Source organism: Limulus polyphemus, unplaced genomic scaffold (genome assembly GCF_000517525.1).
Source record: "Limulus polyphemus unplaced genomic scaffold, Limulus_polyphemus-2.1.2 Scaffold358, whole genome shotgun sequence".
NCBI classification, from domain to species: domain Eukaryota; kingdom Metazoa; phylum Arthropoda; class Merostomata; order Xiphosura; family Limulidae; genus Limulus; species Limulus polyphemus.
In genome coordinates this window covers 504,719-530,209 of record NW_013665968.1, presented here as the reverse complement: position 1 = coordinate 530,209, position 25,491 = coordinate 504,719, and the positions used below count along the sequence as shown (strand labels likewise).

Below are 25,491 nucleotides of genomic sequence, written 5' to 3'. Positions count from 1 at the left end.
TATCTGAAGCACCCAGAAGGCCTTAGAAAGTTATTTCTAAGGTTAAACCCAGGTAGTGTGGGAGTGTTAGAGTAGAGCAGTCTTTAGAGGACTCCAAGTTACTTACTGTCCACAGTGGGAGATGGGAGAAAGGGTGGTCACCAGACAAAATAGTGACCTTTGATGGAAGACATCACCTATGATTGGTAGACAGACAGCCTGTCATTGAGCTGAGAGTTATGGTGCAGTGCTATTTGTTTATCAAAGCTGTATATGTAAGTTGTCCCACTAGCAGGGCACAGAACTTTCAGTGTAGGGAGGCAACTAGCCACCAAGCTCAGACTCAGGAGTTAGATGATGTATCATTGGTAGATGTCACAGTAGGCACTCACTGATAAGAATGTGATCAGTTGGAAGCTTATCTTGAAAGAAAAGTTACCAGCTGCCCTGAGGGGAAGGAGAGAGAGAGGTGCTGTTGGAGAATGAAATCTGTCAATTCAAGATTTAGCATCAGACAGAAACACAGTAGGCACTGTGGAAAGAAAACCCTGGTCTGCGGGGCAGCAGAGACCATCTCCAGGATGGAAGGTGAGTTTCCATGGGTTTTACAGGACAGGTAAGATGGATCCAGCATCTCATCACTTGGCAACTCCAGAGGATGGGGTTGATGCACAGGGCTTCTGGAACCTGCCTGCCCAATGGATCCTTCCTCATACTGGACTATCCAGTCCAAGGTGGATCGTGGATTTGCCAGGGCAAGACCTGAATTGAGGCTGCATGTTTCTGGAGCCAAGGACAAGCAGATCTCTTTTCCAAACATACAAAGGGGCAGCCAATGAAGACCTGGTTCACTTACTATGAAGGATCTGTCATGTAATTGCATGGAAATGATGGTTTCAAAAATTGGCAATGCAATGTCTAATCCAAGCCTAGACAGTTTTTCTTTCAATACAGTTGAGTACCTAAGAGAGGCACAGCTAGCTAAATGGGACAGAGTTGTTATCAAGCTGCAGCACCATTTTTACCCAGTGGAGAACCAAGCCATCCACTAACTTGAGTTTAAGGCTCATAAGAAGGGCCCCACAAAGAGTATTCCTTAATGGATGATATGTGCCAGTTGCATGGGAAATCCTACCTCACAATGGTGGATTGGAAGGTTATCCTAGTCAATAAGTATATCTAGAAACTTCCAAATCAGGTAATGACAACAAAGATAATGGTAGCAGATCTTGGTTCTGGGGTTAGTATACTGAGAATGGAGGTACTGCAGAACCTTCCAGCTATCTTCATATATGCAATACGTGAACTGAGTTTTGGTGGAAAAACCATCCCATGCCAGCCTGAGCTACCTAAGTGGACAGCTCGTCTTTCTGATGTAGGAAATTATAGCGTCCCCATTCATGCAAGTGGTGTCCTGTGGTTTAGTATGAACCTGATCAAATGTGTCAGTGCCATGTCAAGCAGCAGTCAAGCCAATGCAGACCCACTGTTTCCTGTCAAACAAGCAGCCAACAGTAGCTTGGATAGTGATATGTCCATCAATAGATGCAGTTCTGATACTGCTTTGCAACTATGGACCACTGGCACTCCAATTTCCTGCTGGAATGGTCACTGGAGCAGTAAGAGAAAGTGGCAGTGACTTATATCAGTTATAGTGCCAATGTTGCTGCTATTGTACATCTGAGAACACTAGTTAATGATTGCAGGAGCAATCTAGATAAATTTCAGAAGTTATGTCCCAATAGTTTTCTGACTAAGTGTGCTAATGTATTTGATGTAGCAGTGCCAAGATAACTCAGAAGTTGAAAGATGGGTTTATTCAGCCTTTAGTGAGTGTGTGGTTCTCTCCACTTGTGATTGAAACAAAGATGGCACTAACAGTTTTTGTGTCAATTTCTGCAGGTGAGCACCATGATGTGTTGATGCCTTTCCATTCCTATAAAGAGATGAATGCCTAGATATGTTGGAAGGTGCCCAGTTGTGACTTAGTACATTAGATCCAGTCTCCAGATACCGGCAAGTTGAATTAGATTATTACAGCAAGATAAAAACTACTTTTAGCCCTAGAGATTGGTTGTTTGAATACAGAATTATGCCACATGGCTTGTGTAATTTGAGAGGCTGATGGAGCTTACACTCAAAGGGATACAATGGGAGAGATTCCTGGTATATGTGAATGATGCCTTGGCCTAAACATTCAAATCTGCTGTTACAAACCCATGCATGGTATTCCAATGGAAACAAGTGTAAGAATTAAAATTAAAGCCTGGAAAATGTGTGCCCATGCCAGTAGAATTTCTTGGTCATATTGTGAGTAGAGGAGGCACCTCTATGGACCATGTGAAAACCACAATTGTATGGGATGGACCCCAACCCATGATGAGATGAGAAATTCAGTTTCCTTGGGTTAGCATCATATTATTGATGTTTGTTGCCAATGTTTTCAAGACTGCTGTGCCTATGTCTGCTCTCACTAAGGCTGATACACATTTCAGATGGATCAAGGAGTGTGAGCACACATTCCAAGCACTGAAGCATGCTTTAGTGGAATCCCCAATGCTGGCATAACTGTGGAAGAATTTCAAGCTCCTGTTAGATTATGATGCAAGCAGTAGTGGAATCAGAGCAGTGCTGTCGCAGGTACATAATGGAAATGAACATGATTGTGTCCATGAGTTATATTCTGACAGATCCTGAACATTGATATTGCACAATAAAGAATGAGATGCTTACAGCTGTAGCATTCATGAAACATTACTAACACTATGCGTATGAAAGTTCACTCTCCGAGGGGAAAATATTTTGTTGAAATGGCTCAAATACTATAAAAATCCAGATGGTATGACTGCATGTTCGATCATGATATTGCAAGAGTACATGTTCATATTTTACTGTCTGGGAGTGCAGATTGAAAATGCAGACAAACTATTTTGCTGCACAGTGAGACCATTTCTGTTCATCAAATGGCCTGATATAAGAAAATATGCCGAGATGAAATCCATTTCAGTTTTACCACCACAGACCTGTATTAATGATGAATTCACAGATGGATACAGAAACTTACCCTGCAGGAGCTCCAAGACGAGCAACTGCAAGACACAGACCTAGCCTGGATACTCCTTGTGCAGTCAGAGAGTGCATGGCTAGTACTGATTGAGGAACTGAGTGTGAATTCATAGATTCTGTGACACACATATAAGCTGTTACAGGCAGACAGTGACATGTTATGCCAATTTTATTAACCACTGAGACATGTATGGCAGCTAGTGGTATCCCAACCTCTGCAGAAGCAGATTCTCCAGACCCTGCATAATGCATGTACTGAAGGTCAAAGTGTTACTCTAACAAGTGTCAATTTCTGATATTGTTTCTGTCATAAATGTTGTTATATGGTTCAATTTCCACATACTGCATGTAGCTAAATAGATCAATGAAGGTCAAATTCAAATACAAAAACTTATATATAGTATTCTTTCAAAGATAAATTAAACAATGTATTTTATTATATTTTCTGATTATCTAAAATACACAGAAGCTCTAAAGGCATCTTCAAAGGCAGCAGCTGCTTAATTCAACAACAATATTTTAAAAATGGTATGAAAATAGCTGCATGTAGTAAAATTAAACTTGTTTTTTTCATATTATGGCAAAACTCTAAATACATATTCAACAGAACTACACAAAATAACTGGCTTCTTAGCTACCAATTCCAAGTTAATCTAATATAGTTTTCATAAAAAACATACACATTTGGTTTCTAGCTTTGCTTTTCAAAGTTTCTTTATATTCAAGGTTCTATTGTAAGAAAATGTGTACAATTAGATAATTGATCCCATTAGAGTTCTTCAGAAGATAATAAACAATTTAAATATAATTGTATATGGTCTTTCCATTAACAGATTACTTTCTCTTTTATAATAACTTTCTCTAATCATAATAGTCATGTTGGAATTAGGTATGGGATAAAATAAATTTTATTTTATGAAGCTAAATATTTATTATATATTTAATTAACAGGGCTAAAAAAATTATGAAAAGTATTAATTTAAAATACTTTGAAATTTAGGTAAAATAAAAAAATATTTTGGTTTCACATACTTTTGCTGATAGTCTTGTTTTTTAGTAACATTAAAGTTTGCTCAGGTAACTCTGGTACAAACCTATTAACATTAAAAATTATATTATAATTATAAATACCAATTTCAGACACCATGTTAAAGCCTAAAGAAGTGTCTTTTGTTTCAACTTTTAATATTTTCATTTATTAATTAGTAGGGAATATAATTCAAGGGTAGAATCATTTCAAAGGTATTAAATGAGAAATAGCAAGGCATATTTTAGTTTAAAAAACACCATATCTACTAGATACACAGTTTTCATTTAACGCTTACCAAGAATATTCACAGATTTTTTGTCTTAAAATAATAATCTTGTATGAGCAAGTGCAAAACTGGAAGCTGCAATTTCAAGAGTTTTGTTGGCTACAACTATTTCCTGAGCAACTATTATACTTTAAATTTTGAGCACCTGAACAACTTCCAAGTAAGATACAACATAACAATTTTACAAAGAATACACCCACATTCATTAATTTCCCTGAATAAAAATAGTAAAATTTCAAGAGATTACCTTTTAATTAAAAAAATGTAAGAATCAAGATAAGAACATTTTTAGGGCTTACATTTTAGTTCTTAATACTGCACAGACAAATGGTTAAACTCTTGAATTCATCAACTTAATATTCTTTCTTCATTAATGAGATGAAAACCCAACATTGTTACTCTGTGTTGCCTATTACATACATAATGAAAATAAATATCATGCTTTAAATGTAATCAAAATTCAAATAATTTTTGGCTAAGGAACATCATAGAAATTCATGATGATAAAAACATTAATAGAAAACGACTACTGTGAAACCCACAGTACCAGGTGAGATTATTATTTGTTAATTTATCATCCCTGCTGTAGTGTTAATCTTATGTGTATATAATGAATATATCAAACATGGTGACAAATTTTCAGTAGACATGCATAATTACCATTTTTTCACAGCAAAAAAGTTTCTTTTTTGTTGAAGTGATTTACAGAATATTGCTTTAGTATTTTTTTTGACCACCAAATATTAAACATGCCTCATTTTATTTCTTAACTTTCAGATATAAAAAAAATAAAATTATAATTATCAACATAAGTTTAAAAAGCAGTCAAGAAAACTTGATATACACATACTGTGAAAGGATTCTATTCTAGATATTTGACTGCTATACTGTTTGATCTCATAAGCTAATTCTTAAGGTGTGAATTATAACATTATAAAAATGCAAATATACTCAAACTTACAAATCAAACTATTAAGTACATTAAAAGATAAACATAAATTTTTAAATGCAAAATAAAATCTTATTTTTAAGTTGACCATATTACAAAACCAGATATGGTATTTATATCTTACAGGTTTTAAACCACTTGATATAAAAACAACAACAAAAAAACATACCTTAAATTTATATTATGCAACTAATTAATCATCTACCACATTTTCTTTTCCTGTATAATTCTAACCACACCATAAGCTTTCTAAACATGATTGTCCAAAATATTTTTTGTTTCTAAATATTTATGACCCCAGTGCTATTTAAAGATGGCCTTATCTCTACATTTTTTACATTTTTATTGATTTTCAAGCATTTGGCTTTGCCATTACACTCTGACTAATATGTGTTAGGTACAAATCTTTTAATTATAAAGGGGTTTCAAGTAGAACTTCCGATGCTTTATGGAGCAATATATTCTCTTTTTTATCCTTCCATAATATCATTAGAACCTGTTTTAAGACTATTATTAAGCTAAGTATAAAACCTGTTGATCTAGAAACTGTTCCTGTTTCTTTAAAAAGTCCAATTCTTAATATATTAATATTATTTTCCAAATAGTAAAATTAAACTTTTGATTCAGTCAATTATACTTTCCTTTTTGAGAGTAAAAAGATATAGTTAAAATTTATTTACGAGAGGAAAATATATGATCAGTGTTTTGACCAAACAACCTTCATTAGGATCTTACAACACTTTCAAACATGTTTTTGTGCTTTGAAATTTTATTAAAGTCAATGAAGCATTTATTTATTTGCATTACTTCTATATTGTTTTTAATTCCATTTAAAATTAGTGAAAAATCGTGACCAATTGCTTTGCAGTCTTGGCAATGTCATAAGCACACTGAATGACCTGTTGAGTTACAAATCGATAATCTATTGATGGCTGATTCTGACACAAAAGTGTGTTACATTCTCTCTGTAATCGTGATGCACTTCCTGTTAACTGTTTCAATATGGACCTAATGTGATCCTCTTGTATGCCCTGAAAAATTGAAAATTATTATTCTTCTTGATTTATATTAAGTTTAAAAATCAAGAGAATGACTTCTTTGAAATATACAACACCATGTAAAACATCAAATTTAGGATTTCTTTAATGTTACAGACATGTTTCACTTGTGAATGAGAAAAATACTCAAGATTAAAACAAATTAAATGTTGTTCCTATAAAATATCCTACAAATATACTTATTTGCAATAAATAGTTTCATAACAGTCTTCTGCTTTAGTGTTGCTTATTTACATGTACTTTTACACTAATTATGTTTGAATAGTATTGTAAATGTATCAAAGGCAAAATTACAATATATATATAGATTTACATATAAACTTCAATTTAAAAGTATGTTAAACACCATTTATTGTATGTACATTTTAACTGCTGAATAAAAACATCTGTAGATTTTGGTATTTACAATAAATGTTTCAGAAAAGGATTTTTACATAAAATTGTGATAAAACTTAAGTAATGTATATCAACAACAATAAAAAAGCTATCTTAAATATTTTAAAAGACTAGTAATGCATGCTAATTTTAACACATTATTTTGAATAAAAACCATTCCTTTCATCATGAAGAAAAACTAAATATAATCCAAATATACAAAGAAATAAAGAAACATAAAAAAAATTACAATCTTATGGTCTATTAGTTTAATAACATGCGAGTAAGCATCATTATAGTCAGTTAGTACCTTTAAGTACAAGTTCCTTTAATAACAGATGAATCAGAACTTTTTGCCAAAGCATACACAAATAGTTGCAGCAACTTTTTAATACCTATAGCCCATTACTAATAAGATATTTAATTTAATATAAGTGCTAATCATCCCAGTCAGCAATGACAATAATAATTACAAACCATTTAAAATGTAAAACATATCAGAGAATGTAAAGCTTTTAAAGCATATAATCTGGATAAAATATGTAAACTTCTGATGGTTTCCCACCACTGAAGTCTTTGCAGATCAATTACAAACTTGCCATAATTATAACAAAATTTGACAAAACGTTATTTACACACATTTATGACTAGAAACGTGCAATGGGCCAACTTAGAATCCTGTGTTTTAAAACAAAGACTTCTAATGAGATTTTACATAGTACCATGAAACATAAAGGTTTGTTTCGCAAGCTTTGAGTTTCCTATACAGATACATTTTAAATTAGAGGCTTTTTTAATTTATTATCCCAGGTTGTTTAAGCAAAAATTAAAATTTACAAACTCTCTCAGCAACTATTAATAACCTGATTCAAAAAGAAATAAAAAAAAATTTTAAAATTTTAAAGCAATGAATATATTTGTTCATATTTTTTATGCACCTTGTTTATTGTAATTTTTAATAAAATTTCTTAGAAAATGTTATGATTTTTGCACATTATGATATGAAAAAACATTTATTTCACAAACAAAAACTATATTCCTAGACAATATAGTAAAGAAGATAATATCTTACTTGAGGAAACACATTTGCAATTTCAGTAACAGCCTTCAATATTTTTTCAGAGCAAGGTATGAAACTGTAAAATGGAAAGAAAAATCAAACGTGAAATTTTTTCAAAGAAATGTATGAACCTGTAGAGTAGGAAGAAAACATTTTCCATAGGTATGAAACTGTATAGAAGGAAGAAAAAATTAAAGAAGTGAGAATGCAAAAAAGAAAAAAAAAGTGATTTATCAAAACATCATTTAGACTAAACAAACTTAAAGGGAAAAATACTCATGTTTAATTAGAAAGAAGAAAATATTTCAAAAATTAAAAACATATTTATATTTTATTTTACTAAAAAATATCATCAGTGATGACAAATGTTAATGAAATGTTTGACTACATGAATCCATTCATATATATATATTCTCAGTAAAGTAATTAATAGCATGAATTGTCGTAAAAGACAAACAGTGACTTGTACCTCTCTTTTAACATTACTTTCATTTTTTCCAAAAAGCAAACCACTACTAATGAAAAAATATTAATAGTGAATGTGTATATAATTATACAGCTATTAACACACACAATACTACCATATGTGGTTAACTGAAGAGTTACTGTATACTTTCAAAACTCCAACTAATACTACATGAATTTGAAGCATTTTTAGAAACATTGCTCAGACATAAGCAGGTGACTTGCATTATTTCCCTAAAAGGGGACCAAAGGCTGCTTGGAGGGTTACCTGTTTTAAACACTTTGCACCACTATACAGTAGTGTGTTGTCTGTCAGTCAGTCAGTATACACTAAAATGATGTTACATAAGGGATGCTTAATGTTACAATTTGTACTGCCATGACATCAGTAATGCCATGGATCACGAGAAGAATTATGCACTTTGTAGACTACAGCACAGCATGACACATGAACTTCAAAATCAAGAATGAAAAATATTTGCTACTCTTAATTTTGGTTTTATTTACTCTTGAAACAGAACACTTTTGAGGACCCTGCAGAAGTATATCTAGCTTTTTCGAATGCCAAGAAAGTGAATGAATACAAGGTGAAAGTAACTATTTAAGTATATATGTTGGTTGTCTAGCAAAAGCACCTAAGCATGGTTTTATGTACATGTTCAAGCATATGCTACACTTTTTGAAAAAATAAATAATGCAAAAACAAAGCAACTGAAATATTTTCAGAATTTTCTTCAAAACTTCAATATTTTATTTGCACATTAATTGAAAAAATCTTGCTACAGAAAAAATATGAAAATGATACCAATTTTATAAATATTTTCAAATTAATAAGTCTGTGGAGAGAGAGAGAGAGAAAAAGATTCAATATGGCTGCATATTTCCTGGAACTCAGCTGTGAAATATTAAAGAAACTTAAAACATGACGTGCAGTAAACTTCATGGGAAAAGCGATGCTATCCTTGGCAGTATAGCTTGATAAAAAGAAATGAAATTTATATATTCATCTGATTGTAAAATCTATGGGAAAAAAAAACTACTCACTTTTCATGTTTTTTCTCCTGGGCAGAAATAAGGAGTTCCTGAATTTTCTTTGTGATCTGTTCTGTTTTGCGGTCTATTTCTTCTCGAGATGGCAGCTTAGATTTGCTGTTTGCAGTTGGATGTTTAGACTGTGTCATTTCGTTTGACATTGGTGGGGACTCGGATGTGGGACTCAATGAATTACTTCGACTCTGATGTGAACTGCTGCTGAAACACAAAAAGGAATAGTACACAATTTAAAGACTGATAGCATAATTACCCCTAGTAAACTTTAAATACATATTAAAAATGTTTTGAAACAAAAATTAAGGTATGTATTCTATATTCAACACACACAAATTTTAGTAAAAAATTGTAAGCTATTTTCTTTTGTAGTTTCTTTTGTTCATATAACATAACTTATACACTAACAACATAAACATTTGTTCATATAACATAACTTAAACACTAAAAACAAACATATGTTCATATAACATAACTTAAACACTAAAAACAAACATTTGTTCATATAACATGACTTAAACACTAACAACATAAACATTTGTTCATATAATATAACAACTTAAACACAGCATAAACATCTGTTCATATAATATAACAACTTCAACACAAACAATATAAACATTTTTTCATATAATATAACAGATTAACCACTAAACATAAACAGTTGTTTCTTTTTTTTAACTACTACTGGCATTTGTCAAATTTCCTCTTCAAGCTATTTGAATGATGACTATACAATGATTATGAAAAAAATAAAAGTCTAACCAATACCTCTGATGTCAATTATTTGAATTTTCATTGCACAATAATTGATACAAATTATTAAATGTATCAGTAACAAAAAAGACATGTTACACCCAAATACTTGAAACTGTTTGCAGCAAACACGTGATGAAACAAACCAAGGATTATTCTATATCAATTACAAAATACACCATCAAAATTTGTGAATATAAAAAAGTGATTCAATGTACAAACTGTTAATAAACAGGATTTACTCTCTCTCTATGAGGTCAGCATCTTCACAGTCTAGCAGGCATTTAGTAAGCATTACAAGTCTTTTGTACACAAAAATTAGATTTTTTAATGAAGTATGTTTTACTAAAGATTTAGCTGTGAATATTTTTAGTATTTCTGTATACTAAACCGAGTGCTAAGATATTTCCATGTTAAGATTAAAATACTTTTCTTCAACTCAAAAATCTCAAATTTATTTTGTATAATCTCTAAAACCTCCAAAATCAATTTTAAGCATGTTTTTTCAGTACAACTTTCAGTTTTATCTGTTTTTTTCTCTACCCTAACTTTATACAAGGTTGGCCAATTTGACTGACGTCATAATCACCATAAAAAAATCTAAATTACCCTTTCTTTCTAGAATGACTTCAAATTGTAATACTAAACTACATTTGGTTATCCCAAGTAACTTTAAACTCATAACAGTATAAGTCTATTGATACTTAAATTTTATTGTTTTATTGCCTTTTGAACTCTGTCTAACTACTATTTGTGCCATTATAAGTTGTAAATCACTTGGTGAACACGCAGCTCACATAACGCTATTGAATTACATTATGCATGAGCTACTCGCGAGCGTACATCATGAAAAAACGTTATAATATTATTATTACTTATTTCATGTAATCTAACCCCAAATAACAATAAAAGTTTCCCATTTTTACATCTTAGCTACATTTATATTAATAAATAAAGAATAGATATGAAAAACAAAAAAATATTTATTAGGGTTTTTTTTTGCCGTTGACTGTCGATGACACTTAACCCTACTTTTTTTTATTTAAGCAACTAATGCACCAAAGAACACAGGATAATAATGTGCAAAAAGCAGACAATGTCCCACAACTATCACAAATTATATGGCTTTCTCATTATGCGATAAGAGCCATTAAATTTTCACCTAATCTCATCGATGTGTTTCCCACGAAAAATCAAGCTTGAACTGAAAGCAAAACTGACAATTATTTTTATAGAAACAATGTAGTATAATACTCATTTGATAGGTGAAAACCTTGGCTATCCATTGGTTATAAATACTATAGTGTTGAGCATCAGAGAGAACTATTGGAAATTTGTGAAATAGAGGATGTGGCAGGTGGGCGTGGCAAAAGGGGTCTGGTTGTCTATTTTATGACTCTGTAACCAAATAAGATTGAAGGCTATGAAAATTATATGCTTTGACGATATTATAATAAATAATTTACATTAAATTTTGTACTTCTTGGAGAGGTGGTAAATAAATTAGAGAAGACAGGATGCTTAGAGAGCAAATGCCACAATTCTCATACTAGGGGAATTTTAGAAAAATTTTGTTTAAATATTGCCTTATAAAAGTAAGAACTTAAAACATATACTATTAAAATATGGATTATTAGCTACTTTTTTATGCTATATCTATTGGTATACCATGAAAAGAAATTAGTTTAAATTTTGAATGTAACTCACTAAAACCTCATGAAATATCTGTGGAGAGAGGGTTAATAAAATAATACATTTAATATGATACAAAGCTGATAATTATCATATTTATTACATTTTATAAATGTTTTAACTTCAAAATCACAAAAGTTCATTTCTTATCAGGGCAGCTTTTAGAATTAGAAAAGTTTGATGTTTTTAGGCCATGGTGTAAACTGACCTTCATGTGGTAAGTTGGGAGGATGACAACATATTTGAGACATTTCTCTGCTCTTATTTGACACTCCACATGGGTATGAAACATCAGCAATGGTAGAACAAAAATAGGAAAGAGTAGACTACTATTAAAGTTATATCCCTATATCTATTGGTAACTCATATTTTATGTTAAAATTAAATTATCATGTTATCTCTTGATAGACATTTTTTTGTCAATATGGTAGGGAAAGTTAAGTGTGTGGGAAAATTTGAAAGATGTAAACAAATATTACGAAGAAATAAAGAAATGCTCATTATTTAAAATGAGGAAAACTTATTGCAATTGATAGTTAGTATGTATATTACAAATAAACTAAAACTGGGAATGATGTCACTTTGTTAGCTTTATCGAGTACAAATAGTGAGTGCATTATATGTGTATACATGAAGATGTTCTTTACACAGCAGCAGCAGAACAGCCACTTTATATCAAACTTGCTGCTTGAAGCTTTGTGGTTAGCAACCTCTAAGATTTACAATACAAAAACATAAAACACACAGTTATAAGAACCAGATGTTACCAATGCTACAATACAGGTCGTAAGAAAATAACAATTCATAATTAAATACAAACACCCACTAAATCAAACTTCTCAAACTGCACTATAAAAACACATCCCTCACAAGATATAAACATTTGCTATTAAAACTTACCTACTAAAACTGACTGAAGTATTGTCATAATCTCCACTATTTCTTGAAGAGTGACCAGACTGTACATTACCCTAAAATAGAAATATTAATAAAGTACTTCTCTTTCAAAATGAAATTCTACACTTGGATTACAAAGAATTTGGAAGCAATAACATTAAATGAAAAATGTTAATTTTTAATATTCTAAAATTTACTAAGTTCCCATAGTGTATATAGACTGAGAATTTTTACAAACAAGTAACACTTACTCTCATGTTAAATCTTTAAAGCATTAAAGTTAAATCGTTTAAAAACCTTTTAGGTAAATTAGTGTATGGACCTTCATATTTTAAAACTTTATTTGCACTAGCATAACTTCTGTATTTTTGACAAAAGACTGTAAACAAATATCAGGAATAAATCAATTTAAGCTTTTGGAAAAAAAAACTGATGTGCTATATACATGCGTTTGTGTTCAATGGTAACAGATACAAGTCTTCCAATCACAACTTACAATTCCACTGTCATCTCGAGGTAGAGCATTACTTCTCCTCTGATCAGAAATAGATGTAGCTTCCCAACAGCAAGATAAGTGTTGATCTTGTTGAACATGCTGCCTTTCTCGTGGCTCATACATGGACTGAGGTCTCTGATTTCCTCGAGGTTGGCGGAGAGCAACACCTTCTTCTAGTTTATCTGGAGTTGTTTGCTGTCCAGTGGCTGGATGATGATGACCAGCAGGTGGTTCAAAACCATTTGGCACATGTTGGGGGATAGGATGACTGCTTGAAGAATTATACTGGATGGTTGATCTCAAGTTAGAGTTCTCTTGCATCAATTTTTGAACCTGAAACAGTAAAACAAATTCTTATATATGCAAGTTATAAATACTGTTTGTATTACCATGGGCATCTACTCATCCAATATAACAGATTTGTTGTAATCAGATGACACAGGTAAAAAAAATGAAAACACACACATACTAGAACTTTGGTTATTAATACTCCACAAAAAAATTAGGTAAACAATTATTTTATGTTGAACATAAAGGAATTTGATGCTGTAATACACAGAAAATTGTAAAAAGTTAACTCAAGTGGTATCAATATCAAAAAGCTAATTAATCAGATTCCCTATATTTAATCAACTAATGTAAACTTATTTTCAAATGAAAATAATTATTTTATAACCCTTCCATTACAGGCTGGGTGGAATCCATCCAGTTCGTAACCACAAAAGTATCCATGAGAGTAATAACACTGTGATTTTTGATAATGTATGCAAATCTTTACAAAATTTTGTAGGTTATTGATAAACATTACAAGGTTTATTACACAAAATATCAGGTTTTTGAATTAAGTATTAAGAATTTCTTGTAAACTATTTTCTCTCAGAACGTTGACTATCCAACATGCAAAGCCATTTTGACTTTAAGATTAAAAATACTTTAATGCATTAGAACATTTTCAAATTTCACCTGCAAAATCATTATAATCTCCAGATAATTATTAAATTAAAAAAAAACTTTATATTTTATTTGTTATTTTAACTACTGCATTTCTGTATGGGTTGGTTTGATTTGACTGACTTCATAACCTCAATAAAAAATATAAATTGTGCTTTTTTCGTTCTAGAATGACTACAAATTATAACATGAAAACACAAGTGTTTAGACTAAATAGCTTAAATCTCTTAACATTATACATTTATATATATTTATTATTTGTATTATATTTACCTTTCAGCTGTGCCTGGCTAACAATACAGAAGTTACAATGACACAGCACACATATCACTGTATCCAGTAATATATAAATGGCCTTTAGTCTTTACAAAGTGACCTGTCTTGGCTGTATTTTAGTGGTCTAGTATTTTATAAAATACAGTCACATTTCAATTATTATACATTATATATATATATACACACACACACACACACACATTATTTCTATTTACAAACAAGTTCTTAAACTTATTTTTCTTAAAATATAGAACAGTAAATAAAAAAGTATTCTTATTATCTCCTTTTCTACTGTTAGCCTTACTCTAAAATATTAAATGTTAGGTCTATCACTTAATCGTCTGTCCACCTTCCAGAAATCTCTTATATTCACAACTTCAGTGAATTGCATGTGACGTTCGATAGTCTCAACATCAATGAATTATAAACACAACTTCCTACAATCGTCTGTTTTTAATTTTAACTCTTATTATAACAAAACTAACCAATAATAAAATATTCACTCACAAAATAAATTAATCAATAATATATATAAAATAAACAGTCTTTTATATCATGACAGTTTTCTTCACTATCATCTTAAAAAAAACTGCTTTGCTAGATATGTAATTACACATTTAAACCTTTAATGTATACATTTTTACCATATTCTGTAAGAGGTTGATTTCCTTCCTCATGTCTTTGTTACTTTGAACAAGCTGGTTAATTCGAGCCTCGGATGTTGCCAGCTGCTTCTTAACCTCTAAGTATTCTTCAAGTGTAATAGGTCCATCTGACTGATCTGAAGATGCAAAACTCTGTAACAGTGCAAAAGTTATTTAAGTCTCCTTCTTCTTCATAAACTACACAAAAATTATATAAATTCATTTATACAATACTCTAAGAAAAAAAATTACAATGTAAAATGCAAAATGTTAAAAGCAAAATCATCCAAGTCGTTTAACTGTGAGACATACTCCCAAGGGGGCATGAGGAGTTGGTAGGGTGGATGCACAAACTATGACCATAGAAGCATATGAAAGTAAAAATTTAAAAATAAAGTTTTCAAAATACCATACAAATAATACTACTATTAAGTAATATAGTAGCAACAATTAACATGGGTGAATGACGTGTACAGTATATATACAAATAGGTTATACAGGGTGAAGAAAGTGCAAGAAAACACAATCAGTAAGAGGGCACCATAAAAAAGCTTTGTACACTACTGAGCTAACTTCAAGAACAATTAAACAGTACATTGTTTCTATAACTCAAATGAACAGTGTATATTTAAGTAATTTTGTTTACAAGTTTCATTAAACTTTTAAAAATATTTAAAGTCTTCCTCAATAACACAGAATTAATTTAGTGCTTTCATGTACTGCTCTACTATAAGTTATTGTGAAAGGTTTGTTTTTTTAGTGCAAAGCTGCATTATAGGCTCTCTGTGCTGCATCCACAGAAGGAACCAAACCTCATACTCTAGTGTTATAAGCCTTGAAAGCTTGACATTTTTCAAGGTGGGTAAGAGCTTCAGGCATCAAAAGCACGTAAGATCTTTTCACATAAGAAATAATGAATTTCCAGTATATTTTTAGGAAATTTTAACTATTATTCATAATTTTACATTTATAAATATTTATTACTGGTTAAAAACATAACCATTTAAAGTCCTTTTAAGTTAATCTAATCACTAATATCTATAGTATGTAAAGTAGAAGATTAACTCAAGACTATCAGACTCAGAAATCTACGATTGGTTTGATTACTGTACAACAGACACTAATTACTGTTCAGAATTACTGAAAAATAAATGTCAGTATGACAACATATTACCTCTCACATTCAGTCAATCATAATCATTCTGAGCTTCATGTCAGTTAACCCTTACATTTCCAAATTGTTTGTTTAATACCATTCACTTAGAGTGGAGGTCCACATACTATATCGTATAGAGCAATGTTTTTACAATTTTTCCTCTTACAAAACTCAGTGTAAAGAAGTGACCCAAAAATAGATAAAATAATTCATTTCCTACATAAAGTAAATATGAGACCCAAGCAGCACTGAATGGAAGTAAATAAAATACTGATGATATTTTTCTTTGTTATTAGGTGCCTTGTAACCAACAAATAGTTAAGAAAAAAGTTTGTTTCACTAAAAAAAAGAAGTTACCAAAAAATGTATGCAGTTGCAAATAAAAAGTATATTAATGTCAAGAACCTTGGCACATATAAAAAAGTGAAATATCATAATTAAAATTATACTGAATATTTTCAAAAGAAGTCTACATTAAACAAAACTTAAAAAAAAAGTTTAATAAATTTGAGTGGAGTAGTTTATGTATAGTTACACATTTGATTAAATGCAGTTCCATGACCTCTACAGGTGTGCACAAACACTATTCACTATCATAAGTGTCACTGGTAGTTGAGATTATGTCATTTTGATTTAGAAATTAACTTCAAATGATAATTCTCTCAGCTAATTAAAATTCTTAATATGAAATTAAAAAAAGCTAGAAGTAAGATAAACTTGTAATTAGTTCCATGAAAACAAAGATACATCGTAACTCTTATAACTAAGAATAATGAACAGTTGAAGAACATTGGAGAAATTTTTTAGTGCTTCTTCCGGTCTTTTAATAAAGCTGAGAATAACCAAATACAAATCTGAAAAATATAAATTAATTTAATTTTATGATTCATAAGCTTTAAGGATAAGTTTAAACAAGCATTTTATTACCCTTAAAAACATTAGAAGAATGAATATAATTATTTCACAACAAAGCTGTAAAGTCTGTTAACTTTATTTGCCATTAGCCTACAAAAAGCACGACTGGCCGAATGTAGCACAAAAACATTATTTTTATTCCTTTTGCTTAATTATCTTAATCTGGTGGGAAATGAACCAATTATAAAGATCAACAAACAATATCTTTCATTAAAAGAATATTCCATAACCATGTAAATATTCATTAAATTAGAGGGACAGAGATTATTCACACTAATACAAAACACATTTTGCAAGGTGATTTTCAGCTATGATTGATTGTATAAATTACTGGAAAGAACAATGCATAAACCTAAAAAATCAAAAGGAAAACACAACATCAATAGAGCCAAGCAATTAACTTGATTATCTATGATCATCATTTACATCAATTAGTTTCAGGTAAAATAACCGATTAATGTCATGAAAATAATAATCAACTTATCAAAATTAGTATTTCAGATTATTACTATTTTTACTTTTTCCAACTATCTATTACTACTTCTGTTGGTATGAGTGAGCATGACAAATTTGGCCTGTAAGACACTTCTCCGACTAATGACCGTCAATTAATTAATCATGTGAAACACTGTGGAAGGACATTAAGATCTAGGTGTTGAAAGTGGGTAACAGAAAACACCCCTACTGCCACTACCTCTTCCTACAAAGTCAATCTGACCATTACACAGTGTGTACCAAGTTTTAAGTATAAACATATTGAGTTCTTAAAGCTTATACAAAACTTTTGGTGCGGTGATAATGAAAACTGTGATATGTTATGTTATAAATAAATTGTGTGAAAGTTAGGAGTTTTTTGTGTTATTTATCATAGCATCTACCCCCAAATTTTTTTAAAGTTCATAACCCGTACAACAGATAGGTACCTCAGCTCGTTCAATGTATTTTCAGAAGTATAAAGAATTTTCATCCACTTTTTAAAACCAAGACATTAACAATCAATTTCATCATACAACATAAATTATTAATATTTCAGTTTCAGGTTTTCTTCCCAAATTATGTGCACAACATTCTGTTAGTACAGAAACATCAATAGTAACTCTGCAGTGCCTTCTCTATTAGTTAAGATAGGTGTAATAACTTTTGGAAAAAAATGTTATTTATAATGAAATATATAACATGACCATACTTAGATTTTCAAATTCTCAAAGAAGCAAATTAAAAAAAATTATATGTCATAATACATTTCTTGAATTTTATCAAGCATGTTAAGTCCTTTTGGACTGAACTACATGCCCAGATGTTTGCCAATACAGAGAAAGGTTCTAATACCAGTATACTGGCAAAGAACAACATTACTTGAAGAATACCACTATAGCAAAATGAACCACATTACTTGAAGAACACCATTATAAGAAAAGGAACCCTATTACTTAAAAACACCACTATAACAACAAGAAATCACATTATTTAAAAACACCATTATAACAACAAGAAATCACATTACTTAAAAACACCATTATAAAAACAAGAAACCACATTACTCAAAAACACCATTATAAAAATAAGAAACCACATTACTTAAAAACACCATTATAAAAATAAGAAACCACATTACTTAAAAACACCATTATAAGAACATGAAATCACATTATTTAAAAACACCATTATAAGAACATGAAACCACATTATTTAAAAACACCACAATAACAACAAGAAACCACATTACTTAAAAACACCACAATAACAACAAGAAACCAGACTACTTAAAAACACCACAATAACAACAAGAAACCAGACTACTTAAAAACATCACTATAACAAAAACAAACAACATTACTTAAAACATCACTATAACAAAAAACCCAAATTACTTAAAAACACCACCAAAACAACAAAAAACCACATTACTTAAAAACACCACTATAACAACAATGAACCACATCAACTGAAAAAATAATTAGAACATCAAGGAACCACACTATTCTAAGAAGAGCTTTATCAGCAGAAAAAATTTGCAGCATCAGGTGATAATCACTCACAGTGAAGTAGTATGATATCAGATGTAAAGATATTTGATGAAATGTCAAACTGTTAGTATGCTTCATCCAGTTACAGATCACATTTTATTAGTAGTCTCTAATGCTCTTTAACTTTTCTTACCTCTGGTCTATCACGAATTAGGACTGCTTTCTTTCCACCTTTCTGAGAAACTGCTTCTCCCAGTTCGGAGACCTCAATATCATCTTTTATAAGCTCCGAGTTAACAGAATTGACAGGATTCATCTCCGAAGCAGCTTCACAATCTGTACTTACCGGCTCAGATACTGACTCTACTTGGGTAGAAGCTTCTTGTGCAGGGCCAATTACATGCTGGATGTCATGCAAAAGGAAGCAATATTTAGCTGCCCTTCATTTCAATCAGGCCAAGTAAAGACTTTTGAATAGTTGTATTTCTAAAGCCAGGTTAAAGAAATACTATCTCATGCTGGATAAAAAAAAAAAAGGCTAGCACTATTTATAATCATTCTGTAAAGTATCTTTACACAAAGATATTAACAAATAAACAAGCCATGAAATTCAACTAGTTTATTCAGTACATGCTTCTTTATAATCATGCAACAAGCATCCCAAACAACCCACATTTTAGATATATTTTACCAAACATAACCCAAAGTTATGGTGAAAAAACAATTGTCTAGATAGAACTCATTATCTGTTGATCAATGATTGTTTAAATTATAACATTCAGTTAATACTTATATTCTACATCTGGCCTTTATATGAAGGTTGTTCTTAACTATTAAAACAAAAATTTCATATTTTTCTTTTGCTTTAAGTTTAATTATTGAATTTATAATAAAACTGAAAACAAGTATATTATTCTACTAATTAACTTTTTTTCTAATTCTACATCAAATTTCAATACAAAACATTATTACAGTGGATCTGATGTAGACAAAGTTACTGTTGCTAGAAAAACTATATAAAATTTAATCACTGACCTCTGTGCTTGCCATTGCTTCCTGTTCCATGGATGACCTGTGGTTACCCTCCGTACTTTCATCATCAGAAGCTACACTGTCATACAAAGGTTCATCATCGCTCATGTTTCCTGTATCTTCAGACAAAGTACTATCTGTTTTTGTGTTTGTAGAAGACATGATTGGTCTCTGGTCAGGTGCTGAGAAGTAAAAGGAAAACAAAATGATAAAATAACAAAATCTGTAACTGAAACACAAAGGATTCTAAGAAAATCTTGAACTTCATGTTTAAAAAAAAAAGAACATTTATAAAGATACATGTTCCCACCCCAAAAAACTTACACATCCCCTGTTCAAGCCAGTCATCTAAAATGGTTTTCATTGTCCTAGATTGATAGCTTACTTCAATTACTATGAACTCTATCTGCACATGGTCACTACATTGGACTGAGCCCATATTGGAGAATTAATGTTTACTATAATTCTAAACTTACTAAGTGTATCTTCATAAAATTTGATAAGCTTTTAATAAATATTACAAGTATATTATAGATAAAAATTCAAAATTTTTAATAAAGCATTTTTACTAAGAATTTATCTCTGAATTTACTTTAATCAGTCTGAGTACAAGGTGATTTTCATATCCAGAATAAAACTATTTTTCATCTTATAGTTTCATATTTCATTTACTTACCCTCCAGAAACTCCTAAATGAATATCCACAGTAATACTTTATATTCTGTTATTTTCTCTACCCTAACACTACATAGGCTCAGTCCATTTTACCAACCTTGAAATACAAAATATATGTATATTACCCTGTCTTCTTTCTAGAATGACCTCAACTTGTAGCAGAAATTATAATTATTTATTATAGACAGCCTTAGGATTGTAACATTTATATCTATTTTCATTTAATTTTATTGTTTCATTACTCTTTAAACTGTGTTTAACTACTAAACCTGTGCAACAAAGCTATAAATTCATGAATTACACAGCAAGCATGAAGCTTAGATTTTTGTAAACAAACTATTGAATTACATAATGCATGAGGAGCTCATGAGAAATTTATTGAATTTGTTTACTTTATGTTTTCTTATCTAACCTATAAAGTTTCTAATTTTTACATTTTAATGACTTTTATAACATTACAAAAAAAATCTGGCCTTTGTTTTTTGCTCTTAACCCAGAAGAAACTTAATTCTACTTATTTTTGTAATAATGGAAGTAGTACATAAGATAATTATTTATTTATTTAGGAACTGTAATTAAGAACACATAATATTAACACACAAAAAATACAATGACCTGAAGATATTATAATTCAACTGGCTTTCTAAGTTATAATTGGTTTAAAATAATTCCCTCAGCTGATCGAGTTTACCTCGACGATAACAACACCAAATCTGTAGGCCAGGTAATTCAAAATCTGTCATGAGAATGAGTTAGCATTATACAGAAATTAGTAAATTGAAATATTCTCTTCTATTGGTTATAAATAATCCAATAGCAAATGTCAAGAGATAATTACTGATATTTTTTGAAAGAAAGATCTGATAGGAGGGCATGGCAGGTGGGTTTGACTTTCTGGCTTACATCTCCATAAAAGAAGAAGATTGGAGGCTATTGAATTAGATTATGTCTTAGCAATATCTATAATATCAATGTTAAATTTCTGTTAAACTTGGGACATCATATAAGGTTAGTAAGAATATCTAAAATCAAAAATTCTGAGCAAACAAGTACGCCGTGATACAGAAGTGAAGATTGAGAATTTATTTAAATACTTTCTTTTGAAATTAAGAAATCAATTCTTATATGATATTAAAATTTGATTAACTAACTTTTTTGGTGCCAAGTTTATTGATATATGTTGAAAATAAAGTAGTTTAACCAAACTTCGAATGTAACTCTACAAAAGGTCATGTACACGTTGATCCTCATCTGTGCACGTACAATTAACATCATTTAGAGCATTTTTAACCATTTCTTTGCATTTACAGATTTTAATTATCATGCCATAGCTATGTATATTTGTTATTGAAGTTAAACTTTTACAAAGATATTTAGAAACATAACTTCATCATATCTAAATTCTGAAAAGAAAATCATTAGAAAAATATACAATAAAAGTCTGATCAAATTTTAATATAATCTTTTATGGCTAGTCCAGCACAATGTTTCCTTAGAGTATTAATAAATTCAAAAATTTTTTGGCTGTTAATTATACCTTAAAAACAATCATTATGAAAGTTTTACTGATATAAAACACTGTACAGATTAATAAGCCTGAACTAAGAAAAAACTATGGGATTGCATTAATTCACCACAGTTCAATCAAATATTGAACCTTATGTGAAGATGTGAAAACTCTGACCACGACTGACTGAAACCAATGAATTCTTCTTGATTTAATTCAGTTCAGTCCTAACTTATTTCTTTCAACGATTCTAAAATTTAATTACACAGTATTATCATGTAATATCACTCAGTTTTTCAAAATGTTAAGAAGACTTTGTTATATTTATGACAATAAAACAGCTTAAATATGCTTAACAAAGTTTATACTATGGATGTTAACCTGATTTCTAATGTTTAAATATAACCCTTTTTTTCAGAATTTTTCCATGTCAATGCATAAACCATTAACAGTTAACAAATGGCTTTCTTTAGACAGAATGATATAGAAAGCATAAGTTAGTTTTATTAAATTGTATTAGATATTTCTTAATAGGTCTGAACAAACATTTTAAAATGCAGTAATAAAATCACAGTGAACAAGCCTGAAATTGTGTGATAACATCTCACCTCTATCTCTAGGTGTGAAGCTGTGTGTTAAGCACAAGCCCAGTTGTCTTCTTTTTGCCTCACTCAGTATATCAATAACCAGAGTAGCAAACTCTCGTGCATTAAACTTAGCTAGCTTCTGTCTGCCCTGTAAAAAAGTAGAGAGGTTTTTATATGAAGAAAAACGATATAAAAAACTTGTATTATCAAGCCAACCCTAATGGATGACAGGCTATTACCCAACAAAAATTAAACACAAATGCACATGTACTTTCATCATAAAATTTATATTTCATGTCTACTTTATTTAATAAAAAATAAAATATTACATGATATACCACCAAAACAAACATATGATCTGAGTTTAAAGTTTAATGTTACATGACACTGTCTAATGATCATTAAAAATTGACAAAGTGAAAGTATATTAAAGTCTAATATTGAAGATAGTAAAGTGAGTACATAAAAAATCAAAATTGTATGTGATGCATATGTGATGTGAATTTTAAAGGACAAGTAGAAAACATTCCCACACTGATATATCTGATGTAACAAGATGGTGTATAATAATAATAATAAATTTGAGAGTGCAATACATGTGTGGCTGTCAACCTCTAATACTCATGAATGTGTGAGAAAATTAAAAAGCAAAGCCCCCCACCTGAAAACAAATTTCGCATTTTTAGAGTTTACGTTAAAGTAGAGTTTACGTAGAGTTAATGTGTCTTTCAACATCACACATTCCTTACAGCTTGCAGCTAGCTAAATGGTTACACACTGTGTATTGAAAATAATTCTTACTGGACAGTTCAGGCACGATGCACAGGTACTTCTTTGTCCATTCTGGATTGAACATAGTATTATACTTTGCAGCACCTTGATATTTTGTCAATTTGGTTTGTTTTGATGTTGATAGACGATAAGATTGACAACAAATGGCACACGTTGATTATATGTGATAGCTCCTTTCATTGGTTAACAGGTAAACAAAAAACCAATCACCCAATGCAATACATATGTGCAGCAACTATCTATTTCAGACTCGCCCTTTATCCTAGCTATCCATCACGCATACTTGAAGTAAAGAACTAAAACTATTCTAACAGTTCTGATAACAACATGTTTAATATTATATGATGAAAAAAAAGGAAATTAAACACTGATAATTGTGAGATTTTAGCAGCCAGTAAAGTCCATATGGAAAATGTTCCCTCGCTGATAGATCTAGAAGACATTCACTGACATTGTGGCACGTTAAACCATAATCTACAAGACATTTTTTACAAATGGCCAAAAAAGCACAAGTTCATAATATTCAAACTTGGTCCTAGGTATTTTGGCATTTACATACCGATGACAGAATTGCTAAACACACTGAAAGTATATTTTTCTTTGTTCTGAGATAAAAAAATTCCAATTTTCCAGTCCTATTTTGAATAGTCTGGAAGAATAAGTGTTATACACATTTCAGTATGGAAGCAAAAACAAAAGAATGTCTTACTTGATTTCTGGTGGAGGAGAATTCTGGATAAACGGGTAGAAAACGCACAATTTGTCGATCGGTTACTAAGGCACTGTAGTTCTGAGTCGACAACCAAACTACAGAGATGAGAACATTTGAATACACTTAAACACATACAGCTTTTCTTCAGTCACAAAAGAAATCATTTCTACTAAGTACCAACAATGTGACTTTTGAAATGGCAAGTGATAATAGGAACTGTCATTCTGATACTTTCTTTCAGTCCATTTTATATTTAGGTATAAACTACTTTTCAAAGATAACTGTCAAACCTAAGCCTTATGACTTACTATAACACAATGAAGCTAAAACCTAAAGATCTAACCATATTTACTGCGATCAAAACATCTGTATTTTAGAGTATTCAATTTCAATAGTAGTAGTCCAAAGAAAAAAGTCTCCAACAGATTTGACTACTTTCTCCATGCTTCTGATGGTGGAACCACCTTTTGAAAGCACAGCTTTTTGAGCCCTTTTCTGGAATTGCCAAAACTATTCTTACTTGTACCCATTTGAGCATCACTAATCACATGCATTAAAGCTTCCGTATAGCTGCAAAGAAGTCTTGTCAAAAAAAAGGGAATTATACATATACCATCCAGTTAACTTGCAATACAGAAAAACTTCCTAATCTTTAAGCAAAGCCATAAAAACATATTTAATAATGAGGTAAGCTGAATTAGAAGTGTGTTTATATTTATGTGTAGATTTTAGAGTCATAGCAACTTTCTTATTAACTTTCTCACTACAGGCTCGGTCCCACAGACCAACCTTGTAACCATTTTGTGCTTTTTTATAGTTTTTATGCTATAACTTTCAAAACAGTACGCATATCTTCAGAAAGTTTTGCAGATTATAAGTAAACATAACAAGGATTTCATCTAAAAAATACCATATCTTTTTTTAACAAGTTTTAAGATTTGTTTTAGGTAATGATTTGCTCATGCATTTTTTTCTTTTTGAATGTTGACTGTCCAACATGGAGAGTAATTTTTATTTTAAGATTAAAAATATTTTTATGCATCAGAAAATTTTCAAATTTCACATGTGAAATCTTTATAACCTCCAGATAATTATCAAATGTTTTTATTTATAAAAAACTT

The 25,491-nt window shown here is 30.5% G+C and overlaps 1 protein-coding gene across 1 annotated transcript in view; it reads right to left on the bottom strand.

The window, feature by feature from the left end:
• Positions 1-3,460: 3,460 nt before the first annotated feature.
• LOC106457659 (ARF GTPase-activating protein GIT2-like) overlaps positions 3,461-25,491 on the bottom strand; it is a 59,152-nt gene continuing 37,121 nt past the window's right edge. Inside the window, exons 11-20 of the mRNA XM_022383670.1 lie at positions 24,368-24,492; positions 22,888-23,014; positions 20,101-20,279; positions 19,259-19,468; positions 15,028-15,180; positions 13,157-13,489; positions 12,664-12,734; positions 9,313-9,519; positions 7,816-7,879; positions 3,461-6,341 (exon numbers count right to left, since the gene is read on the bottom strand). Coding sequence (XP_022239378.1) covers positions 6,147-6,341; positions 7,816-7,879; positions 9,313-9,519; positions 12,664-12,734; positions 13,157-13,489; positions 15,028-15,180; positions 19,259-19,468; positions 20,101-20,279; positions 22,888-23,014; positions 24,368-24,492 — 1,664 coding nt within the window. The 3' untranslated portion in view covers positions 3,461-6,146. The remainder of the gene's footprint in view (positions 6,342-7,815; positions 7,880-9,312; positions 9,520-12,663; positions 12,735-13,156; positions 13,490-15,027; positions 15,181-19,258; positions 19,469-20,100; positions 20,280-22,887; positions 23,015-24,367; positions 24,493-25,491) is intronic.